This window comes from Chionomys nivalis, chromosome 2 (assembly GCF_950005125.1).
Source record: "Chionomys nivalis chromosome 2, mChiNiv1.1, whole genome shotgun sequence".
Lineage (NCBI taxonomy): Eukaryota > Metazoa > Chordata > Mammalia > Rodentia > Cricetidae > Chionomys > Chionomys nivalis.
In genome coordinates, this window is record NC_080087.1 from 16,880,606 (window position 1) to 16,903,611 (window position 23,006).

At 41.3% G+C, this 23,006-nt stretch overlaps 1 protein-coding gene across 23 annotated transcripts in view; it reads left to right on the plus strand.

Moving 5' to 3' along the window:
- The window catches only part of Syne1 (spectrin repeat containing nuclear envelope protein 1), a 471,855-nt gene that overhangs the window by 226,546 nt on the left and 222,303 nt on the right, over nucleotides 1–23,006 (plus strand). For 22 of the 23 annotated variants that reach the window (XM_057763198.1, XM_057763205.1, XM_057763207.1 and 19 more), the window contains 7 exons: nucleotides 1,611–1,967; nucleotides 10,775–10,911; nucleotides 11,374–11,551; nucleotides 14,485–14,667; nucleotides 19,380–19,523; nucleotides 19,856–20,011; nucleotides 21,800–21,964. In XM_057763198.1, coding sequence (XP_057619181.1) covers nucleotides 1,611–1,967; nucleotides 10,775–10,911; nucleotides 11,374–11,551; nucleotides 14,485–14,667; nucleotides 19,380–19,523; nucleotides 19,856–20,011; nucleotides 21,800–21,964 — 1,320 coding nt within the window. The remainder of the gene's footprint in view (nucleotides 1–1,610; nucleotides 1,968–10,774; nucleotides 10,912–11,373; nucleotides 11,552–14,484; nucleotides 14,668–19,379; nucleotides 19,524–19,855; nucleotides 20,012–21,799; nucleotides 21,965–23,006) is intronic. The other variant, XM_057763212.1, reaches the window with a different exon arrangement.

Here is a 23,006-nt window from a genome sequence, read left to right on the forward strand (position 1 = left end):
CCAATTCATAGGCCAAAAGAGCTTTTTTATTAACCAATGGTAATAAAACATATTCAGGACATACAAAGGGGAATCCCACATCATCGTGGGGACTCTCTGAATTCCAAATTTGAAGATGCTCCAAAAGTTGAATGTTATGTTCTAAAGCATTCTTTTTAAATAGAACACCTTCTAAGTTATAATTTTTCTTTGCTTAACTACTATCCACTCTATTTACTGGTAAATGGAGATAACTTTTAGAATCCTGTTGCCAAGAAAGGCCAACTACATACATACATAAGTGCTGTGTTTAAACATTTTTCACATGTATAAAAGCACACATCACATGATTGTGCTTTCGACCATCATACAGCTAGGCATTGTAAATGATCTGCACTAAAATGTTCTTCTATTGTTTGTACATGTGAGAAGTCAGATTAACTTCAGGCTAACTAAGTGAGATGCATGGTGTGTTATCTACACTAGTCAAATACTTTTACTGCTTTACACATCTGCAACACGTGCATGGTGCTCAATGCCTCGGTTGACTGTTCCTAACTTGTAACTGGTCTTGCTCATTATTTCCCTCCTCCTCTCCTTGTTTTTGTCTCTGATAGTCACCTTTCCTTCTACTTAACCCAAGAGTGAAGACATATTTTGCATTAACATTGAAAAAAATCTAGACTAAGTGATACACGTTATAAATATGTACCCCAGATTACTGTTTTAGCCAGAAAAATGTCATCAGAAATATTTATTTTCAAGAGAAAATGCCAAGACTTACCTATTTCTCAATGAATATTCTAATTATTTTTATTGATTTTTATTGAACTCTACATTTTTCTCTGCTCTTCTCCCTGCCTCTCCCCTCCCCTTCAACACTCCCCCAAGGTCCGCATGCTCCCAATTTACTCAGGAGATCTTGTCTTTTTGTCCTTCCTCTCTATGAGTCTCAAGATTAAACGTGGTATCTGAATTGTCAAATTCTAGTGAGGCTTCTTTTTCTGGGGGAAAAATGACAGCAATAAACAAACCCAGGCTGGAGTTGGCTTTAAACTTTTAATTAAGTTGGTCTGTGAATTACTAGTTTTAGTGGTCATAAATATGCCTCCTTAGGTACAGAAAATTCTGAGTTTGAGGAGGACTCGTTCTCTTCTTGACATGAGCCAGCCTGACTCCCAGCAGGAAGAAATGTGATTTAAGCCCCTCCTTCTATGGAAGATGATGGGACTAAAGAAGAGACCATAAATAGGATAGTTTCTTGTCCATCCACACAAGGGGAAATAAAGTTTTTCTGAGATTCTTTTTAGTCTGTAGGAGCTGAACACGACAGATGAATATCTAAGTCACCACTACATGTCCACATATCTAAATACTGCCTGTGTTCAGCATGCCTGTCCAGCCTGCGAGGACACTGAGACACCCTGACTGATTTTGCAATAAGTCAGGCATTCATGATACCGATTGCTGCTAATATAATGTGGGCGATTGTAGACTCAACAACTCTCATCCCTTTTGCACGTTCGCTCAAACTTCATAGTAGCACAGAGTCCCATTCTGTGCACATTTGAAAACTGGCAGCCCAAGTGACTAAGGGCCTCCTTGGTTTCCATGGCAATATTCCATTACAGGAGCTGATAGATTCCAGAGAGATCGGTGCGGGCCGCCTAAGCAGAGTGGAGTTGCTGGCCCCAGCAGTGAAACAGAACACAGCTGCCAGTGGGTGTGAGCTTCTGAACTCTGAGATGCAGGCCCTGCGCGCTGACTGGAGGCAGTGGGAAGACAGCCTGTTCCAAGCGCAGAGCAGCCTGGAGAACCTGGTCAGCGAAATGGCCCTCTCCGAGCAGGAATTCTCCGGCCAGGTGGCCCAACTGGAGCAAGCCCTGGACCAGTTCAACACTCTTCTGAAAACGTGGGCCCAGCAGCTGGCCCTCCTGGAAGGCAAGAACACCGATGAGGAGATTGTGGAGTGCTGGCACAAAGGACGAGTAAGTTGGTCTTCGCCTTCCTGTTTACCGCTGCGGTGGATAAGCTACACATTTCATTGGCTCTCGCGGTTGTTTTAGAAAAAGAAAAGGGTCTGTGCTAATTAAAAGCATGCAACATTCAGAAACACAGAAAGTATTTAATACATTTGCCAAGTGTGAGTGTTTTCGTTCTCCTATAAATGAAACTTCGGTAAAAGTTGATGTATATGGGAGGTGCTATTATATCCTGTAGGAAACATTATTTCTGGTGGAGATACTTTACTTTCTTTCTGATGGTGTAAGAGTTTGCAATACTGTATTCAGGCCTTCAGCCTGGAAAATGGCCTGTGGGCAGAGGCATAAATAGACAGAGAGTCATAGCTGCCTCCTTGCCAGTTAACTCTTTCAAACAACTAAGTGATTGAGTTTCTAGCTTTGAAAGACACATTTGATAATCCCTGGAAGCACAACTGATAGTTTTCACTGTGTTTGTTTTTCTTCTTCGTGGTTTTGACAGCTGAACTTGAATTAGCTTGTTAATACACGTTAACGCTTACTAGGTGCCTTCCAGGCCTTTTTTTTTTTTTTTTTTTAAACCACTACCTCTTTTAGAATATGAGAAAGGGAAGCAGAAGAGGGAGAACGAGGTGAAGTTTAGCAATCTCCGCCTTCTTCAAGTCCTCTTGTATTTGCTGTTTATAATGCTCACAATCACGGCTGTCCTTAAAAGGAAGTTTAGTGAGGTTAACGCCTCTGCTTCTATTTATGTTATAATCATTTTGAAATAGCTCCAGCCCATCAGGAAGTCACGGGGTATTTCTAGCGCTGTCTCGTTTAAGTCAACTTTGGGGGGCAGGCGTCGTACACTAGGAAATAAAAGTTCATAACTAGCCGGGTGCTACTTTACCGAGGATAAAGTAGATGTTTTGATTGGTCCCTTATTGCGTTCCTCGGTCTTTAGGTTTGCCGCCAGAATCAAGCCAGAATCAGAATCACCTGATTCTGCAGTGCAGGGACAGAGAGGAAGGCTGGAAGCTATTTCAGAGTCTGATAAAAACAGTGATGATGATGATGATGTCACAGTGTTTTGACTCTTTCTGTTTCTCCTTTCCCTCATTCTATTAGTGTGAGTGAAAAAGATTTTAAAGAAATGTCTGGTTATAGCTGGAATTACCTTACTACCCACACTGATCATCTTCTGCGTTGGGACTGTTACTGAAGGATAGTTAATGTTTATAAGGATATATTTGCTGGCACCATCAGAAATACAGGCTTTCAGTTGTGCTGAGTCCAGGGTCACAGGCAATCCCTGCTGTCACATCTATGTTTGACTCTAGGGTCACAAATTCTGAACACAATAAGACATTGCCTCTTAATAATCATAGTCATCTAGTGATGACATTTTATCTAAATTTTAAGATAACACTTCAAACCCTATGAGTGTAACAAACAGTTTATACGTCCTACTGTTAGCAAGGCCTCTTGCCTGCTCTTCATCATAGTGAACACTAAAGGCCATTGTGTTTGTCTTATGTTGTCAGAGAGTCCCTCAAAAGTCAGTGGTCGGTTAACTGTGTCATTCAGCACTGCAAACATCCTGTTGATTGTATTTATAAAATTCCTTTTCAAACTAATGGGTTGTTAGTTTGGAATTATAGCTATTTCTTTAGCTGAGCAAAGAAAAGAACACCTTCAGAGCTTGGTGAAAACCAAAGTGTATGAACCAACGCAGTATGCATGAGATGAAAGGTTCTACGAATATTTGGATTTAAGTTGAAGTCATTAAAGATTCATTTTTTATTTATGTGTATGTATATGTGTGTATGTCTGTACATATATGTGCATGTGCCCATGGAAAACAGAAGAAGGTGTCAGGTCACGATAGCTGGAGTTATCAGTAGTGTGAGTCCCTGGGAACCCAACTCAGACCCTATAGGAAAGTCGTAATCTCTCTTAGCCACAGTGTCATCTCTTGCGACCCCATGAATGTATTTTTTAAATATGAATTTTGACTGAAAAATTTTTCATTTTCAATGTCACCTAATATATAATGTTAGCCTACTTAAATCTCATTTTTAAAATTTTGGGTTAGATAATATTTCCCTTTAAAATATTCAATATAGTAAGAAAAAATGACTATTTCTAAGTTGGTGTTTGGAGTTTCAGAGAGAAACTGTATGGTTGCTTCCTGTGAGTATTGTAAATAAAAGTGTTTGGAATACAAGCCAGTGATAGAATGTTTCCCCGGATTCTTCCATGGCTTGCTGTGAGTACCTGGATTCTTCTGTGGCTTGCTCTGAAACCCTGGATTCCATCCCTAGCACCCCAAGAAAGGAAAGGGAGAGGCTAAAAGTAGATGAAAAGGAAGGGAAAGGAGAGAAAAGAGCCAATCCGTGTTTTAGAGCCTCTAGCTCAGACAGACACTGAGCTACTTTTCATGGACATTCTGAGAACCCCACCCCTGCCTTCAAGATCTTAATCTGTGTGGACAGAGAAGTCTGAAACCAGCAGAAACAGTCCTCGTGACAAATGCTGCAAACATGCTGTGCATGTGTCCTAGTTAGGGTTTCAACTGCTGTCATGAAACAATGACCAAAACAACGTGGGGGTGGAAGGGTTTTACTTCCGTGTACAACTCTTGGGCTATACTCCATCACTGAGGGAAGTCAGGGCAGGGCCTTGTGGAAGGATGCTGCTTTACTGGCTTGCTCATCACGCCTTTCTCAATCATCTTTCTTCTGACTCCCAGAACCACTTTCCCAGACATAAACCCTACCCCAGGAACCTGGACTGATCCACATCAATCATCAATCGAAAAATATGCACCAAAGACTTGCCTACAAGCCAGTTGTGAGGGGGGATTGTTTCAACTGAGGTTTCCTCTTCCCGGATGCTTCTAGCTTGTGTCACATTGGCATAAAACTAGCCAGCACAACATTCTCAGAAAGCATCCCCGGGAAGATGGAAGGACCACAGAGAATCCCTCGGTAGAGCAGAATCCCGGGAGGTGATTATAACTTGATCAGATAGGTAAAGTAGAGGATTAAAACCAAAGGAGGAGAAATGCGGAAAGGGAAGGAGACGACAGAAGTCACTTAAGAGCCCTGTGCCATTCTAGGAAATTATAAGACGTGAGTGGGGACCGGGAGCAAGAGGTAAGGAAGCAAGTGGTTGAAAGAGCTATGACTTAGAGTAGACTATTGCGTGTCTCTGCATGAGAGAGAGGGGAACAAATGAGTGTGTCCTATGACTTCTCCTGGGGAGATGTGAGCAGACATTCATTCACTGCACATACATCACAGATGACACACTGCAGAAAGAGGTCCCTCTAAGCACAGCTTGGTGACCTAGCGAGTACTGTGGGGCTCTTCACAAAAGCATGGGTACCTCAGAAGCATGTATCACTGGAAACCTCACCTTAGCCTTGGGGACAGCTTGTGAAAGTGGCATCCATGGAGCTCTCTGCGCCCCAGCAGGCAGCTCCACGGGAAAATATCTCCCTCCCCCAACACTCAGTATAATTATATAATGATATAATCATAATTAGACTTGTAGAATTAGGGAGGGGACTTGTGATTCTTGTCCCTTTTAGTACTTCCCAAGTCATGTAAATTTCACAACCTTCCTAAAACTCGTTTTGTGGGGTTTCTGCATCTTCCGAGGCCTCCCCTCCCTCCACGAAGGAAAGTTTAAATTCAGAGGAAATAACTACATTCCATAGCATGACAGCAACTCTGCTGATTGACAGTGACCAGAGGATAGTGAGGAGGATAGTGACGTCATTTATAGTGTGACAACACAACACAGGCTTGGTGTGTTGATGAGGTCTGTGGCTGTCTTTCCATAAAAATCACCGAGAACAGCAATAGTAACAGCATAGCTACTCAAGTAGTTTTTTTTAAATCTATTTGTCCTTTCTCCTCAGTTTAAATTGCGTATGTGCACATGCACAAGAGAGAGCACAAGTGTGTTTAAGTGTATGTGCAACTATGTATGTGTGTATACATATGTGTATATGTGTGTTTGTGTGTATGCATTTTTATGCAATTATTTTGGCAGTTTTTCTTTTCAGCTTCCTTTTTATTGATTTTTATTGCGCTCTATGTTTTTCTCTGCTCCCCTCCCTGCCTCTCCCCTCCCCTTCAACCCTCTCCCAAAGTTCCCATGTTCCCAATTTACTTAGGAGATCTTGTCTTTTTCTACTTCCCATGTAGATAACATTCATGTATGTATTAGTCCTCATTGTTGTCTACATTCTCTGTAGGCTGGTTTTCTTTGCTTTATGTTTAAAAACTACTTATGAGTGAGTACATATGATAATTGTCTTTAGGGTCTGGGTTACCTCACTCAAAATGTTTTCCAGCTCCATCCATTTGTCTGCAAATTTCAAGATGTCATTATTTTTTTCTTCTATGAAGTACTCCATTGTGTAAATGTACCACATTTTCCTTATTATTCTTTAGTTGAGGGGCTTTTAGGTTGTTTCCAGGTTCTGGCTATGACAAACAAAGCTGCTATGAACATAGTTGAGCACATGTCTTTATGGCACAGTTGAGCATCCTTTGGATATATACCCAAAAGTGGTATTACTGGGTCTTGAGGAAGGTTGTTTCCTAATTTTCTGAGAAATTGCCACACTGACATCCAAAGGGGCTGTACCAGCTTGCATTCCCACCAGCAATGCAGAAGTGTTTTCTTTTCCACACAACCTCTCCAGCATAAGTTGTCATCAGTGTTTTTGATCTTGGCCATTCTTACAGGTGTAAGATGCAATCTCAGAGTTGTTTTGATTTGCATTTCTCTGATGACTAACGATGTTGAACATTTCCTTAAGTGTCTTTCAGCCATTTTAGATTCCTCTGTTGAGAGTTCTCTGTTTAGGTCTGTACTCCATTTTTTTATTGGATTATGTGATCTTTTGGTGTCCAATTTCTTGAGTTCTTTGTATATTTTGGAGATCAGACCTCTGTCTGATGTGGGGTTAGTGATGATCTTTTCCCATTCTATAGGCTGTTTTTTTTGTCTTGTTGACTGTGTCTTTTGCTTTACAGAAGCTTTTAGGTTTCAGGAGGTCCCATTTATTAATTGTTTCTCTCAGTGTCTGTGTGGCTGGGGTTATATTTAGGAAGTGGTTCCCTGTGCCAATGACTTCAAGTGTACTTCCCACTTTCTCTTCTATGAGGTTCAGTGTGGCTGGCTTTATGTTGAGGTCTTTAATCCATTTGGACTTGAGTTTTGTGCATGGTGATAGATATGAATCTATTTTCATTCATCTACATGTTGATATCCAGTTATGCCAGCACCATTTGTTAAATATGCTTTCTTTTTTCCATTTGATATATTTTTTTGCTTCTTTGTCAAAAATCAAATGTTTGAGGGCTGGAGAGATGGCTCAGTGGTTAAGAGCCCTGGCTGCTCTTCCAGAGGTCCTGAATTCAATTCCCAGCAACCACATAATGGCACACAACCATTTGTAATAAGATCTGGCACCCTCTTCTGGCGTGCGGGCATACATGGAGGCAGAATGTTGTACACATAATAAATAAATAAATCTTTTTAAAAAATCAAATCTTTGAAAATCTGTAGATTAATATCTGGGTCTTTGATTCAGTTCCATTGGTCCTCCTGTCTGTTTTTATGCCAGTACCAGGCTGTATTCAGTACTGTAGCTCTGTAATAGAGTTTGAATTCAGGGATTGTGATACTTCCAGAAATTATTTTATTGTACAGGATTATTTTGGCTATCCTGGGTTTTTTGCTTTTCCATATGAAGTTGAATACTATTCTTTCAAGGTCTGTGAAGAATTTTTCTGGGATTTTGATGGGCATTGCATTGAATCTGTAGATCGCTTTTGGTAAGACTGCTATTTTTACTACGTTAATTCTGCCTACCCAAAAGCATGGGAGATCTTTCCACCTTCTGGGGTCTTCTTCAATTTCTTTCTTCAAAGATTTAAAGTTCTTGCCATACAAGTCCACTTGTTTGTTTAGAGTTACTCTGAGAAATTTTATGCTATTTGTGACTATTGTGAAGGGTGATGTTTCTCTGCTTTTGTCCTCAACCCATTTATCATCTGTGTACAGGAGGGCTACTGATTTTTTTTAAGTTAATCCTATATCCTGCTACACTACTCCAAGTGTTTATGAGCTGTAAAAATTCCTTGGTAGAATTTTTGGGGCCACTTATGTAAACTATCATATCATCAGCAAATTGAGAGTTTGACTTCTTCTTTTCTGAATTGTATTCCCTTGATCTCCTTTTGTTGTCTTATTGCTCTAGCTAGAACCTAAAGAACTATATTGAATAGATATGGAGAGTGTGGACAACCTTGTCTTGTTCCTGATTTCTGTGGGATTGCTGTGAGTTTCTCTCCATTTAGTTTGATGTTGGCTGTTGGCTTGCTGTATATTGCCTTTATTCTGTTTAGGTATGTTCCTTGTATCCCTTGCTCTCCAAGACCTTTATCGTGTAGGAATGTTGTATTTTGTCAAAAGCCTTTTCAGCATCTAATGAGATGATCATGTGGGTTTTATTTTTCAGTTTGTTTATATGGTGGATTATATTGACAGATTTTCACAGGTTGAACCATCTCTGCATCTCTGGTATGAAACCAACTTGATCATGGTAGATGATGGTTCTGATTTGTTCTTGGATTCAATTTGCCAGTATTTTATTTAGTATTTTTGCATCAATGTTCACGAGTGAGATTGATCTGTAATTCTCTTTCTTAAAAATGTCTTTATGTGGTTTGAATATCAGGGTAATTGTAGCCTCATAAAAAGAGTTTGGCAATGTTCTTTCTGTTTCTATTGTATGGAACAATTTGAGGAGTATTGGTATTAGTTCTTCTTTGAAAATCTTGGAGAATTCTGAGTTGAAACCATTTGACCCTTGGTTTTTGTTGTTGTTGTTGTTGTTGTTTTGGTTGGGAGACTTTTGATGACTGTTTCTATTTCTTCAACAGCTATAGGTCTGTTTAATTTGCTTCTCTGGTCTTGATTTAATTTTGGTAAGTGATATTTAAGTTTTCAAGTCTTGAATAGTTTCATATGTTGGATTACTTTTTCTTGGTTTTCTTTAAGGGATTTACTAATGTCTTCCAATTTTTTTGTTTGTCTTTTCCTCTATTTCTTTGAGAGAATTTTTCATTTCCTCTTTAAGAGTCTTAAACATTCTCCTGAAGTTATTTTTTAGGTAATTTTCTTCTGCTTCATTTATATTTGATTGTTCAAGTCTTGCTTTTATAGGGTCTCTAGATTTTACTGGTGTTGTGTTACTCTTTGTGGTATTGAGTGTGTTCTTATCTTGTCTACTCATCTTTTCCTCTAATTGGTGTGGTTGGGGCTGTCTTCGACTCTGGTAATTAATCTAGATGCCCTTGGATCTAAGGCTCAGATGGTTGCTCCTCATGGTACAGTCAATGCCACGGTTCTAGTTACCCTGTTGGTCACTCCATGTTCCTGGAGGTTGCTCAGTGCTCCAGGGGTTTGCTCCACTCCCATGAAGTTTACTGTCTCAGGCCTGCTTTGGCCTAGGTTGCCAGCTCAGACCTGTTTCTGTAAAAGTCCCTGGTCTGGATCTGCTCCTACAGAATTCCCTGGCTTAGGGTTGGTCCTGCAAAGGTGTCTAGCTCTGACTCCCTTGGAGGTCCCAGACTAGGGTGCACCCTAGACCTGCAGAGGACTTGGCTCAGGTCTACTCCCTGGAAGCCCAGATTCATGCCCGGACCCACACAGCGGTCTCTGGCTCTGGCCCACTTGCTCAGAAGTTGCTCCCCTGTACTTTCTCCTGTGGAGTTCATGGTCTCAGGTCTGCTCCAGCCCAGGTTGCTGGCTCAGTCCTGCCTCTGCAAATGTCCCTGGTCTGGATCTACTCCTGTTCCCATGAAGTTCACCATCCCTGTGTATGCATTTTTAAAAAACAAATCATTTTGTTCTGGTGAGTGACACTGTTTATACAGTTGATATATTTGACTGTTATTCCCCTTCTAATTTTACAATGTAGGCATTGAACAGTGTAGCAGACATTGTGCTAGGAACTTGACCAGGATCTCAACTCAGAATCTCATTTGTCCCTTGATATTAATCATATAAGAGAATGCTCTAATAGCAAAGTACTTTATGGAGCCCAGTTGATCATAGTTTTGATTTCAGAATTGTGCTCCTCAATGATAGGCTTTCCTTTTGAATTAATATGTTTAGTGCTGTGATTATCTGCATATTGTTTATCAGTTAAGTTGTAAGTTCTCCAAAAAGGAGAAGGCTACTTTTATTCGTGGGGTTGTGAAGTATCCTCAAATGTCATAGTGAATTTTAGCAAAGATTAGATGACTACATGAAAGAAACCGTGAGGTATATGAACTAGTAGGTAAATAAGACCTGTGGGTTGTAAGAAGTTTTTAATAGCAGTGTTCAGTGGAAATACTACAGAAAATCAAATGGGACACATATTGTAAGTATAAAATATATGTTGTTTTTCATTTAAATCATTTGATGTCTTAAATAATAGACACTTTTTAAATAGTTTAGTTGGACCAGTTTCTAAATGATGTAGGGTATTTTCTCTTTGTTCTTACTTTAAGTCATTGATTATTCAATCACTTAACTACTTGATACTTGATGCAGGAGTGTCTATCCATGACTGGAAGGAGATACAGATGACCCACATGCCATCATGGGCTATAAAAAAGTCCTGAAAAATAGACCTCATCCATTACTGAGTTTACTTGGTTGGTTTGCCTCTCACTAATAACTCCTAATGTGTGCATGCAGGGTATGAAAATATGAAAGTCACCCAGTTCAGTGCTTGTCTTGTCTTTCCCTACTAGGAGATCCTGGATGCTCTACGAAAGGCAGAGCCTATGACGGAGGACCTCAAGTCTCAGTTGAATGAACTTTGCCGGTTTTCCAGGGACCTGAGCCCTTACAGTGGGAAAGTCTCAGGCTTAATTAAAGAATATAACTGGTGAGAATAAACTGTCCCACTGTTCAAAAGAATTTCCTTCGAGACAGAGTCTCAGCATGTAGCCGCGATGCCTCTGCTTCAGTCTCAGGTGTAGTTAGGATTTCAGGAAAATAAATAAATAAAACTCCATCTGCCTTCAAAATATCTTCATACAAAGTAGGAGCAAAGCTGAGCTTGGAGTGGTTGTCTGTGGTTATAACTTCTCAGGTGGCTTATGTGCAGGGCTCTCTAAGCTCATAGACTGAGGTCAGCCTGTGTGACATAGTGAGACCCAGTGCAAAAATATTAAAGAAGCTACAACGTTTTTATAGTGTGATTTCAGTGATGATATCAATTAAGAGTGAGAGGGAGTGCCAAATAACATAAATGCACATCTCTAAGGACTGTAGGCTCTGGGAGGTATCACTTGAATCAACTTCTTCACTTTTCCTCTGTCACCAAATTTGCAAATTATCCTTTCAGTCTCTGTCTGCAAGCATCCAAGGGCTGCCAGAACAAAGAACAGATTTTGCAAGAACGATTTCAGAAGGCCTTCAGGGGCTTCCAGCAGTGGTTGGTTAACGCAAAACTCACCACAGCCAAGTGTTTTGATCTACCTCAGAATCTCAGCGAAGTCTCTGCAAGTCTTCAGAAGATCCAGGTAAGAGGGCTGCTGACGGCGCTCATGGCAATGCTGAGTGAGACTCATGTGTTACTCTGGGTCTTCACATAAGAGCATTACAGTTTAAAGTTAGCTGAAGAAATTTAAGTTTCAGATAGACCTACCCTTGAAACAACAGAAGAGAAACTAGCCCACTCATATACAAACCTTGGTGCTATTTTATGTTTTAATAAAGGCTTAGAAAACAGTAACAGTTCCTTGTAGCTATTAACAGTGCACCTGAGCACTCGGAGGGTCTTTTTCATTCAACTTTTACCCCAAGCATGACAGGTGTGTAATATTACTGCTCTCAGCATGTGCCAGTAGGATAAAGATGTCTCAGTGAGGTCAGGAGGCTTGTGCCTGAGGCAGTCAGAGCTGCAACCACATGTGATATTTGCTTCTTTGGTTGGTTTATTTTAATATTTTCCTCACCTAACTACAACTCCACAGTGCATGTCAGCTGCCACTTTGAATCTCAACACTTTTAGATCCTATAGTGACTTTGTTTTTTCACAGAAAAGTATCATATATAGCTGGTTATTTTTTTATAATAGCAATCTTGAGCCAATGTTTGGGGAATTTGAATTTCTTACTGGAAAACATATGAATATACCCAACGTTAATATGGAAGAATTCATGCAAGAACTTTGTCTACTGGACACAGGCTCTGAAATAATGGTGTCCATGTCTACCAACTTCACTCTTTTGAATCCCGGTTGATGGTGTAACAAGATAGATTTTGTTTAGAAATGTACTGCTTTTAAAATTCCTCCAACTTTGCTCCAGGCCAGGGAGTAGAGCTGGAAGCATTCAACCACCAGTTTGTGATTATGAAACCCAGTTCCGTGTTTGACAACAGCCTTTTCTACTGAATCTTAGCCCAGTTGCTTGTGTGAAATAGTCGTCCATCAAAAGAGATGTCTTGATGAAGTCCTGAACTGGTCCAGTTTGCATGATTGTGTAGCCTACTTTACAGAGTAAACAAGTTGGTGTAACTCACCTTCCCAAAGGCTGGAGGAAACACTCTGATCTCAGTGGAGCTCTAGAGCTAGGATTCCCATGGCATGTGGACCTGCCAGCAGGAGGCCAGGGCCACAGCAGAGAGGAAGCAAATGATACTAGGAAGTGGCCAGCTTGTTTTCTTAGAATTCTCTCCAGGATGGTCAGTGAGGTCCTCTTTGTCAAGACTAAAGACATGAGTTTAAACCCTGGAACCTCACATAGAGAAAGAGGAGAACCAATTCCTGGAAACTGTCCTTTGACCCCCACACATTTGCCACAGCAGACATGCACATGCAAACACAATAAATAAATAAATTGTTACATTTAATTGTTTATTTTTGATCTCTCAAGGGCCTGGCTCTAACTGCACCAGACCCTCCCATCAGGTCCCTCCTTTTAAGAGTCACCACCCTGGAGACCAAGATTTCAACATACAAGTCCAAGGGGACATTTCACCCACTCAGATTAATCAATGTCCAAAGCATAGACTTTCTACTTTTATGTTTCTTGGCAAACAAACGAAAACAAACAACCTTTAGCTGTTTATTCATTTTGTTTCTTCTCTAATGTCTGCCAATAATAGTTGTCATCAACTCTAATATGTAGAATATACTTACTTATCAAGAGGGAAGCTAACCTCTGGATAAACCCAGACACTGAGAAAGCTACATAGCATGACCACACTTCATGTAGCCATTCTATCATGAACTTGCACTTCATAAGAAGACCCTGGATAGAAAAAAAAAAACCTAAGCAAAAAGAGCTTGAAGGAATCATTCCAAATATCAAGATAAGTTACAGAGCTATAGCAATAAAAACAAAATGTTCCTTGCAGAAAAACAGATATTTAAACCAATGTAATGAAATCAAAGATCCAAAGATGATTACATATAACTACAGCCATCTGATATTCAACAAAGATGCCAGAAAGATACATTGGAAAAAAAAGAAAGCATCTTCAGTAAATGGTATAGAGAAAATTAATGTCCACATGTAAAAGAATGAAATTAGATCCATATATATTACCCTGCATCTCATTTATTTATCACATTTCCATTCTCAGACGGTTATGCAAAATTTAAAGTATATGGTAAATTGAAAATGTTGTGCTAAGAGCGGCGGGGCTGCGTCCCCAGCACCCAGCTGCCCGCATGGCTAGCTTATGCCCTGAAATAATTACACAGAAACTGTATTCTTTTAAACACTGCTTGGCCCATTAGTTTTAACCTCTTATTGGCTAGCTCTTACATATTGATCTAACCCATTTCTAATATTCTGTGTAGCACCATGAGCTGGCTTACCAGGGAAGATCTTAACCTGTGTCTGTTCGGAGTGAGAGAATCATGGTGACTCCCTGACTTGGCTTCTTTCTCCCAGCATTTTGTTCTGTCTACTCCGCCTACCTAATTTTCTGTCCTATCAGGGCCAAGCAGTTTTCTTTATTAATTTACCAATGAAAGCAACAGATAAATACAAGACCCACCTCCATCAGAAAAAGTTAAAATAAAACAAACAAAAAGCCCTATAAAATACCCTGTTACTGTTTTCTTTATAAACTACTAACAACAATGTCCCTTATTTCATGCATCCACTTTACATAACCTACCCCTGTCCTGCCCCTATGTGATAAATAGGAGCTTTCCCATGGTCTTCTGATAGGAATACTCGTCCTCATTACTTCTCCTGTTTATTTTTTAATAACAGTTGATAACAGTTCATAACATGCCTCCCAATGTTTTGCAGCCAATCTAGAATTTGTATTAGGAAATGAAATATTTCACAACTGGATTGCTAAAGGAAAACCCGGGTCACTTAACTTAGGCAATAAAACAGTTGTTTTATTGATTTGTTGTTTTCCTTGATTTAAAGCAAAGAACGTTACAGCTTGGCATGTCCTAAGGTACCTAATTTTCTATTTTTCCTTGTAGGAGTTTCTATCAGAAAGTGAAAATGGACAGCATAAGCTAAATACAATGCTCTCCAAAGGGGAGCTACTGAGCTCGCTGCTGACCAAAGAGAAAGCAGAAGGTGTCCAGGCCAAAGTTGCAACTGCAAAAGAAGACTGGAAAAATTTTCATGCAAACCTCCACCAGAAGGAGTCTGCCTTAGAGGTATAGCACCCCTGCCCACCCCTAAGCATGCTCTTCAGTGTTTGGTGGTGTTCATGGGTAAAAATGGTTTCTGTGCAGCACTGGGTTTCCAACCATTCAGGTCATTCCATTCCGCATAGGAACAGGCAGTCAGACGATTAAAGATGGGCTCAGTACTGGAAGTATGTGTAGCCCTGAAGTATTAGACGGCTTCTTGAACAGGGGCTATTACCACAGACACATCGATGTACATCCATGCGGGAACAGCCAACTGCACACCTGAGCATCATGTTTAATCTTTCCTTTGAAACACTGCAGTTTGGGCAATTATTCTAGGAAAATGAACAGCACAAGTCCAGCAAGGCTACAAAATATTGGCTCAGAGTTCATATAACTCACTCTAGCATCCAGTTTGGTGAGTTAAGTATGAGAGAAGACAGCATTTCTATGATTTCATTTCCTACAAAGATGACTTACTAATATCATATCATAACTTGTAGAATTTCTTTTCTTCTGAGATCATCTGTTAATACAAAGGTATTAACACTTCTCTTGGATGTATAGATAGTGTCTTGCTTTGGAAACATTTTCTGGCAGGATAGCTCCTTAATTTGATGATGGTCACAATGAATACAAGATGGGAAGGAGAATGCAATGGGGGATTACCACCAGGAAGAGAGAACACACTTTCTTGGTTCTTCTTAAGCTAAGAGCTTTGAGTTCTCTCCTGTAATTAGCCGTTGTTCATGGCATGCATCCTCTCCTGGATACGGTGGTGACCATGTAGTTCCTGGAAATTACCTGTATCCTAGTAAAAATCATTAGCTCAACGTGGCCCCCAAAATAAGAATTGTGCTGTGAATCTGGCTCTCATGCCAAGATCGTCTTACTCAAATATTGCCCAAGAACAGGGAGTTCGGAGATTGTCAGTTTTGTTAATCCACCTGGTCTGCATGGTGAGTGTAACTCTTCTATTTGACCCAATCCCACCCCTCCTTCTTTTCATAATAGCAATAGACTTCTAGTATATCTTTCAGTAGTGGGAAAGCATGGGAGAATAGAGGAGTGCCAGTCTTTGTTTCTAGAACTTCGTTTTCTAGGAGGTAACTCCCATGAAAGAGATGGCTGTAATGCAGGAATGTTCAGGGAAAGTCGTGGACACTCATAGAATGGCTCTATTTGGAGAAGTCAAAGACAATGCCCAGAGAAGTGATATTTAAACTGTATACCTTGAAGAACTGATGCCCTTCCAGTTTTCCAACATTGGCACACATTTCTCATAGAAGGAACTAAGTGCATGGGTCTAGGAAATTGTGAATACTGTTGAAAAGTGGAAGATGTTCAGAGATTTGATGCAGATATGAAATTTAGGCAGAGGAACAATTGAGGTAAACGTAGATATAGATTAGGACCATATTGGAAAATGTCTGTGTATCATGTAGTTTGACCTTGAATCTTAGTCGGTTTCCTTCATAGGAACCCAAGCCATGGTTTTCCCCAGGATGGAACCTATCCTGTACTATTATAGATACAAAGGATGGAACTCATTACACATTGCAGATCCTTAGGGCAGTAGATTCCTTGAGACAGCCTGAGTGAGGCATGTGCAAGCCTTCAAGCTGGAGGGAAACTGTCAACATCCCGAGTGTCGTGTAAACAAGAAACAGGGAATCGCACATAGCTGGAGAAGCAGAGGAAACGTATCACAGCAGTGCAGATGAAAGGGGGGGTCTAAAGGACAGAAAGAGAAATAGTGTAGATGATTCATCTCTAAGACAAAGCACAGCAGGATTTGGCAACTAGCTATAGGGGATGGTGCCAAAGTAAAGTTTGATCCTCCCGTTTCTCATCCGGAAGAAGGTGCGAACGAGAAGGCTATTAGCTGAAATACGAATGGGGATACAAATGTGTTGTGAAATGTAGTTCTGGGGGATGAGATGATTTAATCAGCTCAGTCCACACTCAGTTTCGTGCACCGGGAAAGCAGTCTGTGGCTAATGATCAGGAATGCAGCGGTTAAAAGCGGCACAAGCATCCAAAAAGAGGAGAGAACTGGAAAACCAGTGATGGTGAATGGTAATCTGCACCTGCACTTGTGGGTGATTGCACACCAGTACATTTTATTCTCAAAGCCATCACAGATTTGTTTCTGTGGCTGAAGAAATAACGGAGCCATGCATGGCAGTACAGAAATGTAATACAAAGAGATGGAGGCAGGAGGGTTAGGAGTTTGGAGCCAGCCTGGGCTACATGGAGAATTTAAGACCATCCTGGATTATATAGTGAGACCTTGTCGATAAATAAGTAAATAAACAGATAATTTAAAGAAAGAAAAAAGGGGGAGAGGAAAGGAGGTAGAGGAAGAATGAAGGAAGATAATGGGGGGGGGGGCAGACAAAGGTATGGGATTGCTAAAAATCTGCCAAATTCGCACAACTGGTAAGGGATGGAGATGAGCCAAACCCAGCACCATGCCTCAGTAACTCATAAATACAGTTACATTAACACAAGGGTTGAGAACTCAGCACACAATCGCTGGGCACAGATAAAGCATTCAGCTCTCTTCTGTGCTCCCTGAGATATTTGCAAACCCGTGGTTTTTGGTCACGGTCATCTAGTTGTCATGGTGAGTTGCTCCATGAAACAACAATAATAGAAAGACAGAAATGCCTTTAATTTACAAGTGCATTCAATGATGTCATTAGTGTTTGGTGATTATTAGTCTGGACTCTGCCGAGGCAGGAGAGAATAAAATAGGACACACTTCTGCTCTAACGAACCTTACATATTATCAGGAGTCACTCTTAACAATCTCAACTCTGGGGAACTTTAAAATCTCTGGTGCATTCCTGTAGCTAACTCATCTCCCTATGGAAAACGTAGGATCAATAGATGCCCTGGACCAAATGAAGCGAGAGCTTTAAAACAATGACGTCCAATGGCTCTGTACTCCTCATCCTCCAGTTTTCCAGCTGACATTTGATGGACCTGGTGCTTTACTAAAACTACTTAACCTCTTCTTTTGTTGGTCCACATTGAAAGTTTAATAACAAACTCAAATTCATACAAATCTAACATTTCATAAAAATAGATCCCTTTGTACAGTGAAATGTATAACCCGTTATCAGCATGATTTTAATGTTTTATCTATAGAGTCTATGAAAGTATTAATATTTATACTATCCTTATGTGATAAGCACACAGCTCTCAGCATTTCTTAATGGTTAGAATAAATGTTTTCAAAGCAAAATAAACAGGGAGTCAGGGAGATGACCCAGTCAGTAATGTGCTTGCTGCACAAGCAGGAGAACCTGAATTCAGTTTCCATCACCCCCATAAAATTCAGGAACTGAGGCAGTAGGGACAACAGGGGTCCCTGGGCCTCACTGGCTGACCAGCCTGGTCACACTGATAAACTCCACGTTCAATGAGAGATTCTACCTCAAGACAAATAAGGTGGAGGGGCTGGAAAAACAGCTCGGTGGTTAAGAGCACACACTGCTCTTGCAGGGGAGCCGAGTTCAGTTCCCACCTCCCATATCAGGCAGCTCACAACCACCTGTAGCTCTAGCTACAGGGGCCCTAACTCCCTCAGGCTTCCACAAATGCCTGCACTCACATATGCATGCTCACACACAGACACACACATGTATGCACAACTAAAAATAAAATAAATCTTTAAAAATATATAATGAAAATTAAGGTGGAAAGTAATTATGGAAAAAGTTTGCAAGATGTTGACTTGATAGGAACACATTCGTGTACATGTGTGCCCTCACATGCCTGTCCACATGCACACAGATATTCACACACAGAGAAAGCATAGTAAACACATACATTACATAGGTGTGGGGTTATATGTAGTGCTTATTGTTCTATCATTAATCAATCCTTACCAATGTTGGATTATCCCATAAGGAAATGTGGTGTATTCCATTAAGCATCTGAGACGTGGGCCCTTCCACTGTGGAACTTATAGTCTCGGGGTAGAGGCCAGGTGTAGCTGGAAATCACATGGAAGTGCACAGCCTAGCCCTGCCTGTGATAAAGCCTGTGATCTAAAGAACAAATGCACAGAAACTGGAAAGAGCTATGATCTCTTGATGGGCTAGAGAATTAAAGACAATGGTTGTAGTTTGAAAAGTAAAGGCACAAACATTCTTAAAGATCTATCCAAAGTCATAAAGGAGCTAAGGTGAAAGAGGAAGTGTTCTAGACACTGGGAGGAAGTAAACACAAGAAGGGGAGCAGCTGGGCCCAATAGAGTAAGCTCTGAATGCCAAGTGAAGGACTTTGGATCTCTCTTTCTCTCTCTTTCTCTCATGTTCCCTCTCCTTTTCATCTCTGTCTCTCTGTCTATGTCTGTCTCTATCTTTCTGTGTGTTTTGAGTGTGTGTGTGTGTGTGTGTGTGTGTGTGTGTGTGTGTGTAGGCCATGACACCAAGTATCTTCTTCAGTTAAACTCAATCTTGTTTTTTAAGATAGGGTCTCTTTCTAAGCCTACATGGCTCAGATTCTGCTAGCCTCCAGGGATCCTTCTGCATCATCCTTCTCAATTCTGGGGTAACAAACACCCATGCCCACATGCTGGCTTTGTTGGTTCATTTTACATTTCCTCTGTGAATTAAATTCATGTCCCCACACATTTGCAGTGAGTACTTACTGAGTGGGTTGTCAGCCCCTTGTAGTTTGTGTTTCTTCATTCATCCCCACTCTTTTCTAAACCCATGCAGAATCTAAAGATCCAGATGAAAGACTTCGAAGTGAGTGCAGAACCTGTGCAGAACTGGCTGAGTAAAACCGAGAGGCTGGTACAGGAGAGCAGCAACCGCCTCTACGATCTGCCCGCTAAGAGGAGAGAGCAGCAGAAGCTCCAGGTGACAGGACCGGCCAACTGGCCTCATCTGCACTCCCTCCTCAGTCCACTCTCTGACCAGATGCATGCTGGGTACCCCGGTCTTAGCTGACATGGCACCTTGAGACATCCGTGTGCCTTCTCCCTGTTCTGACAGAATTAACGTGTCCTGTCTCTCCTCTGAGACACGGTGTGTTTTCTTCCTGTGGCATTTTACTGTGTGTAGCTTGAAAACAATGTCTTCACAGGACTCCAGTTGCCTGTCAGTGTTTATCTCCGTGTTCTCTGGGCCCGAGCTCTGTCCTCCATGTGCTTGCCCCAGCCCCTAAACGGTAACCCGCTTGTGCTTTCCAGTCTGTCCTTGAGGAGATACAGTGCTACGAGCCTCAGCTCCACAGGCTGAAGGAGAAAGCTCGGCAGCTGTGGGAAGGACAAGCTGCCAGCAAGAGCTTTGTGCACAGAGTGTCGCAGCTGTCTTCTCAGTATCTAGCGCTAAGCAATGTAACCAAGGTAACGCCTGGCATGTGCTGTGTGTGAGTGTGATGCTGACTGGAATGCCGAGAGGTCATGCAGGGTCCATCCCTGACACTCCACAGACTGACATCCCCAGGTCAACTCTGTGGCATGTAACCATAACATCTCCCTCATCTTGAGACTGGACTCCTCACTTTTACCATAGTTCTTACTGTGAAGTCAGCAATGGGTGTCACAAAGACAGAAAACACTGCCCATTTCCATCCTTAATAAAGTGACGTGTTCCATAGCATTTTGAATCCAAAGGCTCAGTACACAACAAAAAAACAAAATTCAGAGTTTCTTTCTGAAGATTGTCAGGTTAAATTATGCTAGAAAAATGTGAGCCCGAAATTGTTTTAAAATATATTGGGAGCCATAGAATAAGTCTAGAGTAATTTTAAAAATGTCATCTAGCTTCTGTGTATTCTCTATGTAGTAGATGAGAATGTGTTAATTGACGGTTTCAGTTAAGAATCTCAAGCATAGTTTGGAATTGGCGATGACTAGTCTAACTGAATAAATCTTTCAAGGACCTTAGGATAAAGAAGTGGGGACACACAGTACCTACCTCCCCGAGTGATCCCGCCAGAGCTATCTGACCCTGTGAGTGGGACAGTCCTGTCCACGCTTGTGTAAACTGCAGTGTGTCCTTTCTGTTTGGAAAGGTTCAGATGTTAGCATTTAGGGACTCTATCATAGTTTAATCTTGGATGTGGCCATGCCATTTTACAGTGAAGTTACTTCTAATCCACTAATCTGTCTCTTCGCAGTGTCTTGATGTGAGCTATCTCCGTTTGTACCCATGGCATTGATGAAAAGGTCGCCTTTCTCTCACTCTAGAAAATCTAGCACATGCCGAAAGTTAGAATGAATTAAGAACAACTTCTTACAGCTGGTGTGACTGTGCACATCTGGAATCCCAGGGCTCAGGAGGCAGCAGCAAGGGGATTACTGTAAATTCGGGGTCAGTTTAGGCTGTGCTGTCAAAGCCAGGCTGGGCTGCTTAAGTCCGTAGGTAGGTAGGTAGGTAGGTAGGTAGGTAGGTAGGTAGGTAGATAGATAGATAGATAGATAGATAGATAGATAGATAGATAGATAATAAAAGCCCAAAATACAGAAACAAAAGAAACCTTCCCAAACAAAACCATTTGCATTTGCTTACGTATTAAAGAGCAAGAGATGTCTGAATACCTCAAGAGCTTGAATGCTACCTAGTCTTTATCCACCTTGTTGGATGTGACCTGAAGTGAACCAATAAGAAAACCACACAGATCATCTGGTCATTTAAAAGGCAGGTGTACTGAGACTTCATTTTCTGTTCCACACCTACGCAGAATTTGTTTCAAATAAATATGCATGCATTCTATGCATGTAATCTAGAACTATTGCAAACATATCAGATTGCTATTTTTAAGGCTCTGTATACAGTGTGGGTCTGTACGAGTATGTGGTATCAGTTGAACCAATTATAATAGGTGAAAGCCAAAGATGACTGTGAATTACACCAACTGTGAATTGAATGCCAATTGACTTTAGGAAGAAATTCTACTGGATAAAAACTAACTCACGATGCTCATAAGTCCATCTGTTGAGGGCAGTGAAGTGCAATTGTCTTGCCTTTTGACCGGGTTAGGCTACAGATTTCAGGAAGGGGTGTCATGTACCTCAGGAGGCCAGACTCGAACCTTTGCTGGGAAGCCTCTGGGATGACTGTGACAGTTTCCGATGAGATGTTAGCCTCCAGTTAGCTGACAGCTAGAAAATCATCTCTGTCGTTTCCAGGAGAAAGTGTCCAGGCTGGACAGGATCGTGGCCGAGCACAGCCAGTTCTCACTGGGTGTCAAAGAGCTGCAGGATTGGATGACAGACACTGTGCACATGCTGGATTCGTACTGCCTCCCCACGTCGGACAAGAGCGTGCTGGACGGCAGGATGCTCAAGCTGGAGGTATGTGTACTGAGAGCCCCATGTCTCTATTGGCCTGGTATGAGTAAGTGGTCCTCCGTCTGTAAGAACCTTCTGGATGCTCTGTGGATGTGTTTCCGCTTGCATAATACGCTCGTCCCTAAGCATGAATCATTCTTTGAAGCCCTGACACATTCATCCACAAACACTACAGAAAATAGAATAAGACACAAATGTGGTTATTGGCTCAGTTGTTGATCAAGAAACTAGCTTCAAACTCCATCGCAGACACTTCTGAAGATATATTTTGGTGAAATGTTTTATTCATTTTTCAACTTACTTTCCTGCCTGTATCATTTAGTCAGTTCTTCTCCCATTTTGAAATATCAATTCTATTTTACATTTGTAATAAAAATAATTAATTTTCATTCATTCATCTCTGCCTCATAACTTCAGTGCCCTTCATTAGATTGGCACTCTGTTTCGACACCAGGAAATCAAAAGTGAATAAAATATGACCTTTGTTCTCCACAGCTGTGTTATCTGCTGCTGAGGATGAAATTTAGGAGATGATGGTTGCAGGTGGTGATGCGTGTGTGTGTGTGTGTGTGTGTGTAGCTTGTGGATACACACAGGAATGGAACAGTATAGGAGAAATGGGTTTAACATTAGAGCAAGTATCCCCGGAAGTCTTATACCTAACTCTGGCTTGTTGGAGTGACGGATGGAGGGGCTGGTGAAATGGCTCAGTGGAACAAGTCACTTGCCACTATTAAACCAAGTCCAGTTCCTGACACCACATGGTAGAAGGACAGAACCATCTCTCCCAACTTGTCCTCTCTCTGTCTCTCTCTGCCTTTTTTTGTCTGTCTGTCCTCCCTCCCTTCCTCCCCTTTACTCCCTCCTTCTCTCTCTCCCTCCTTCTCCATCCCACCCATACAACATAAATGCATGCCTTTTTCTAAAGAAGAAGGGAGTGTCCCGGTGCAGGTGACTGCATGGAGGTTCGAGGGAGAAGAAAATGAAAGTAGAAGCTAGAGGGCAGAACCAGTGCAGTGTGATTGGAGACAAGATTGCCATTCCG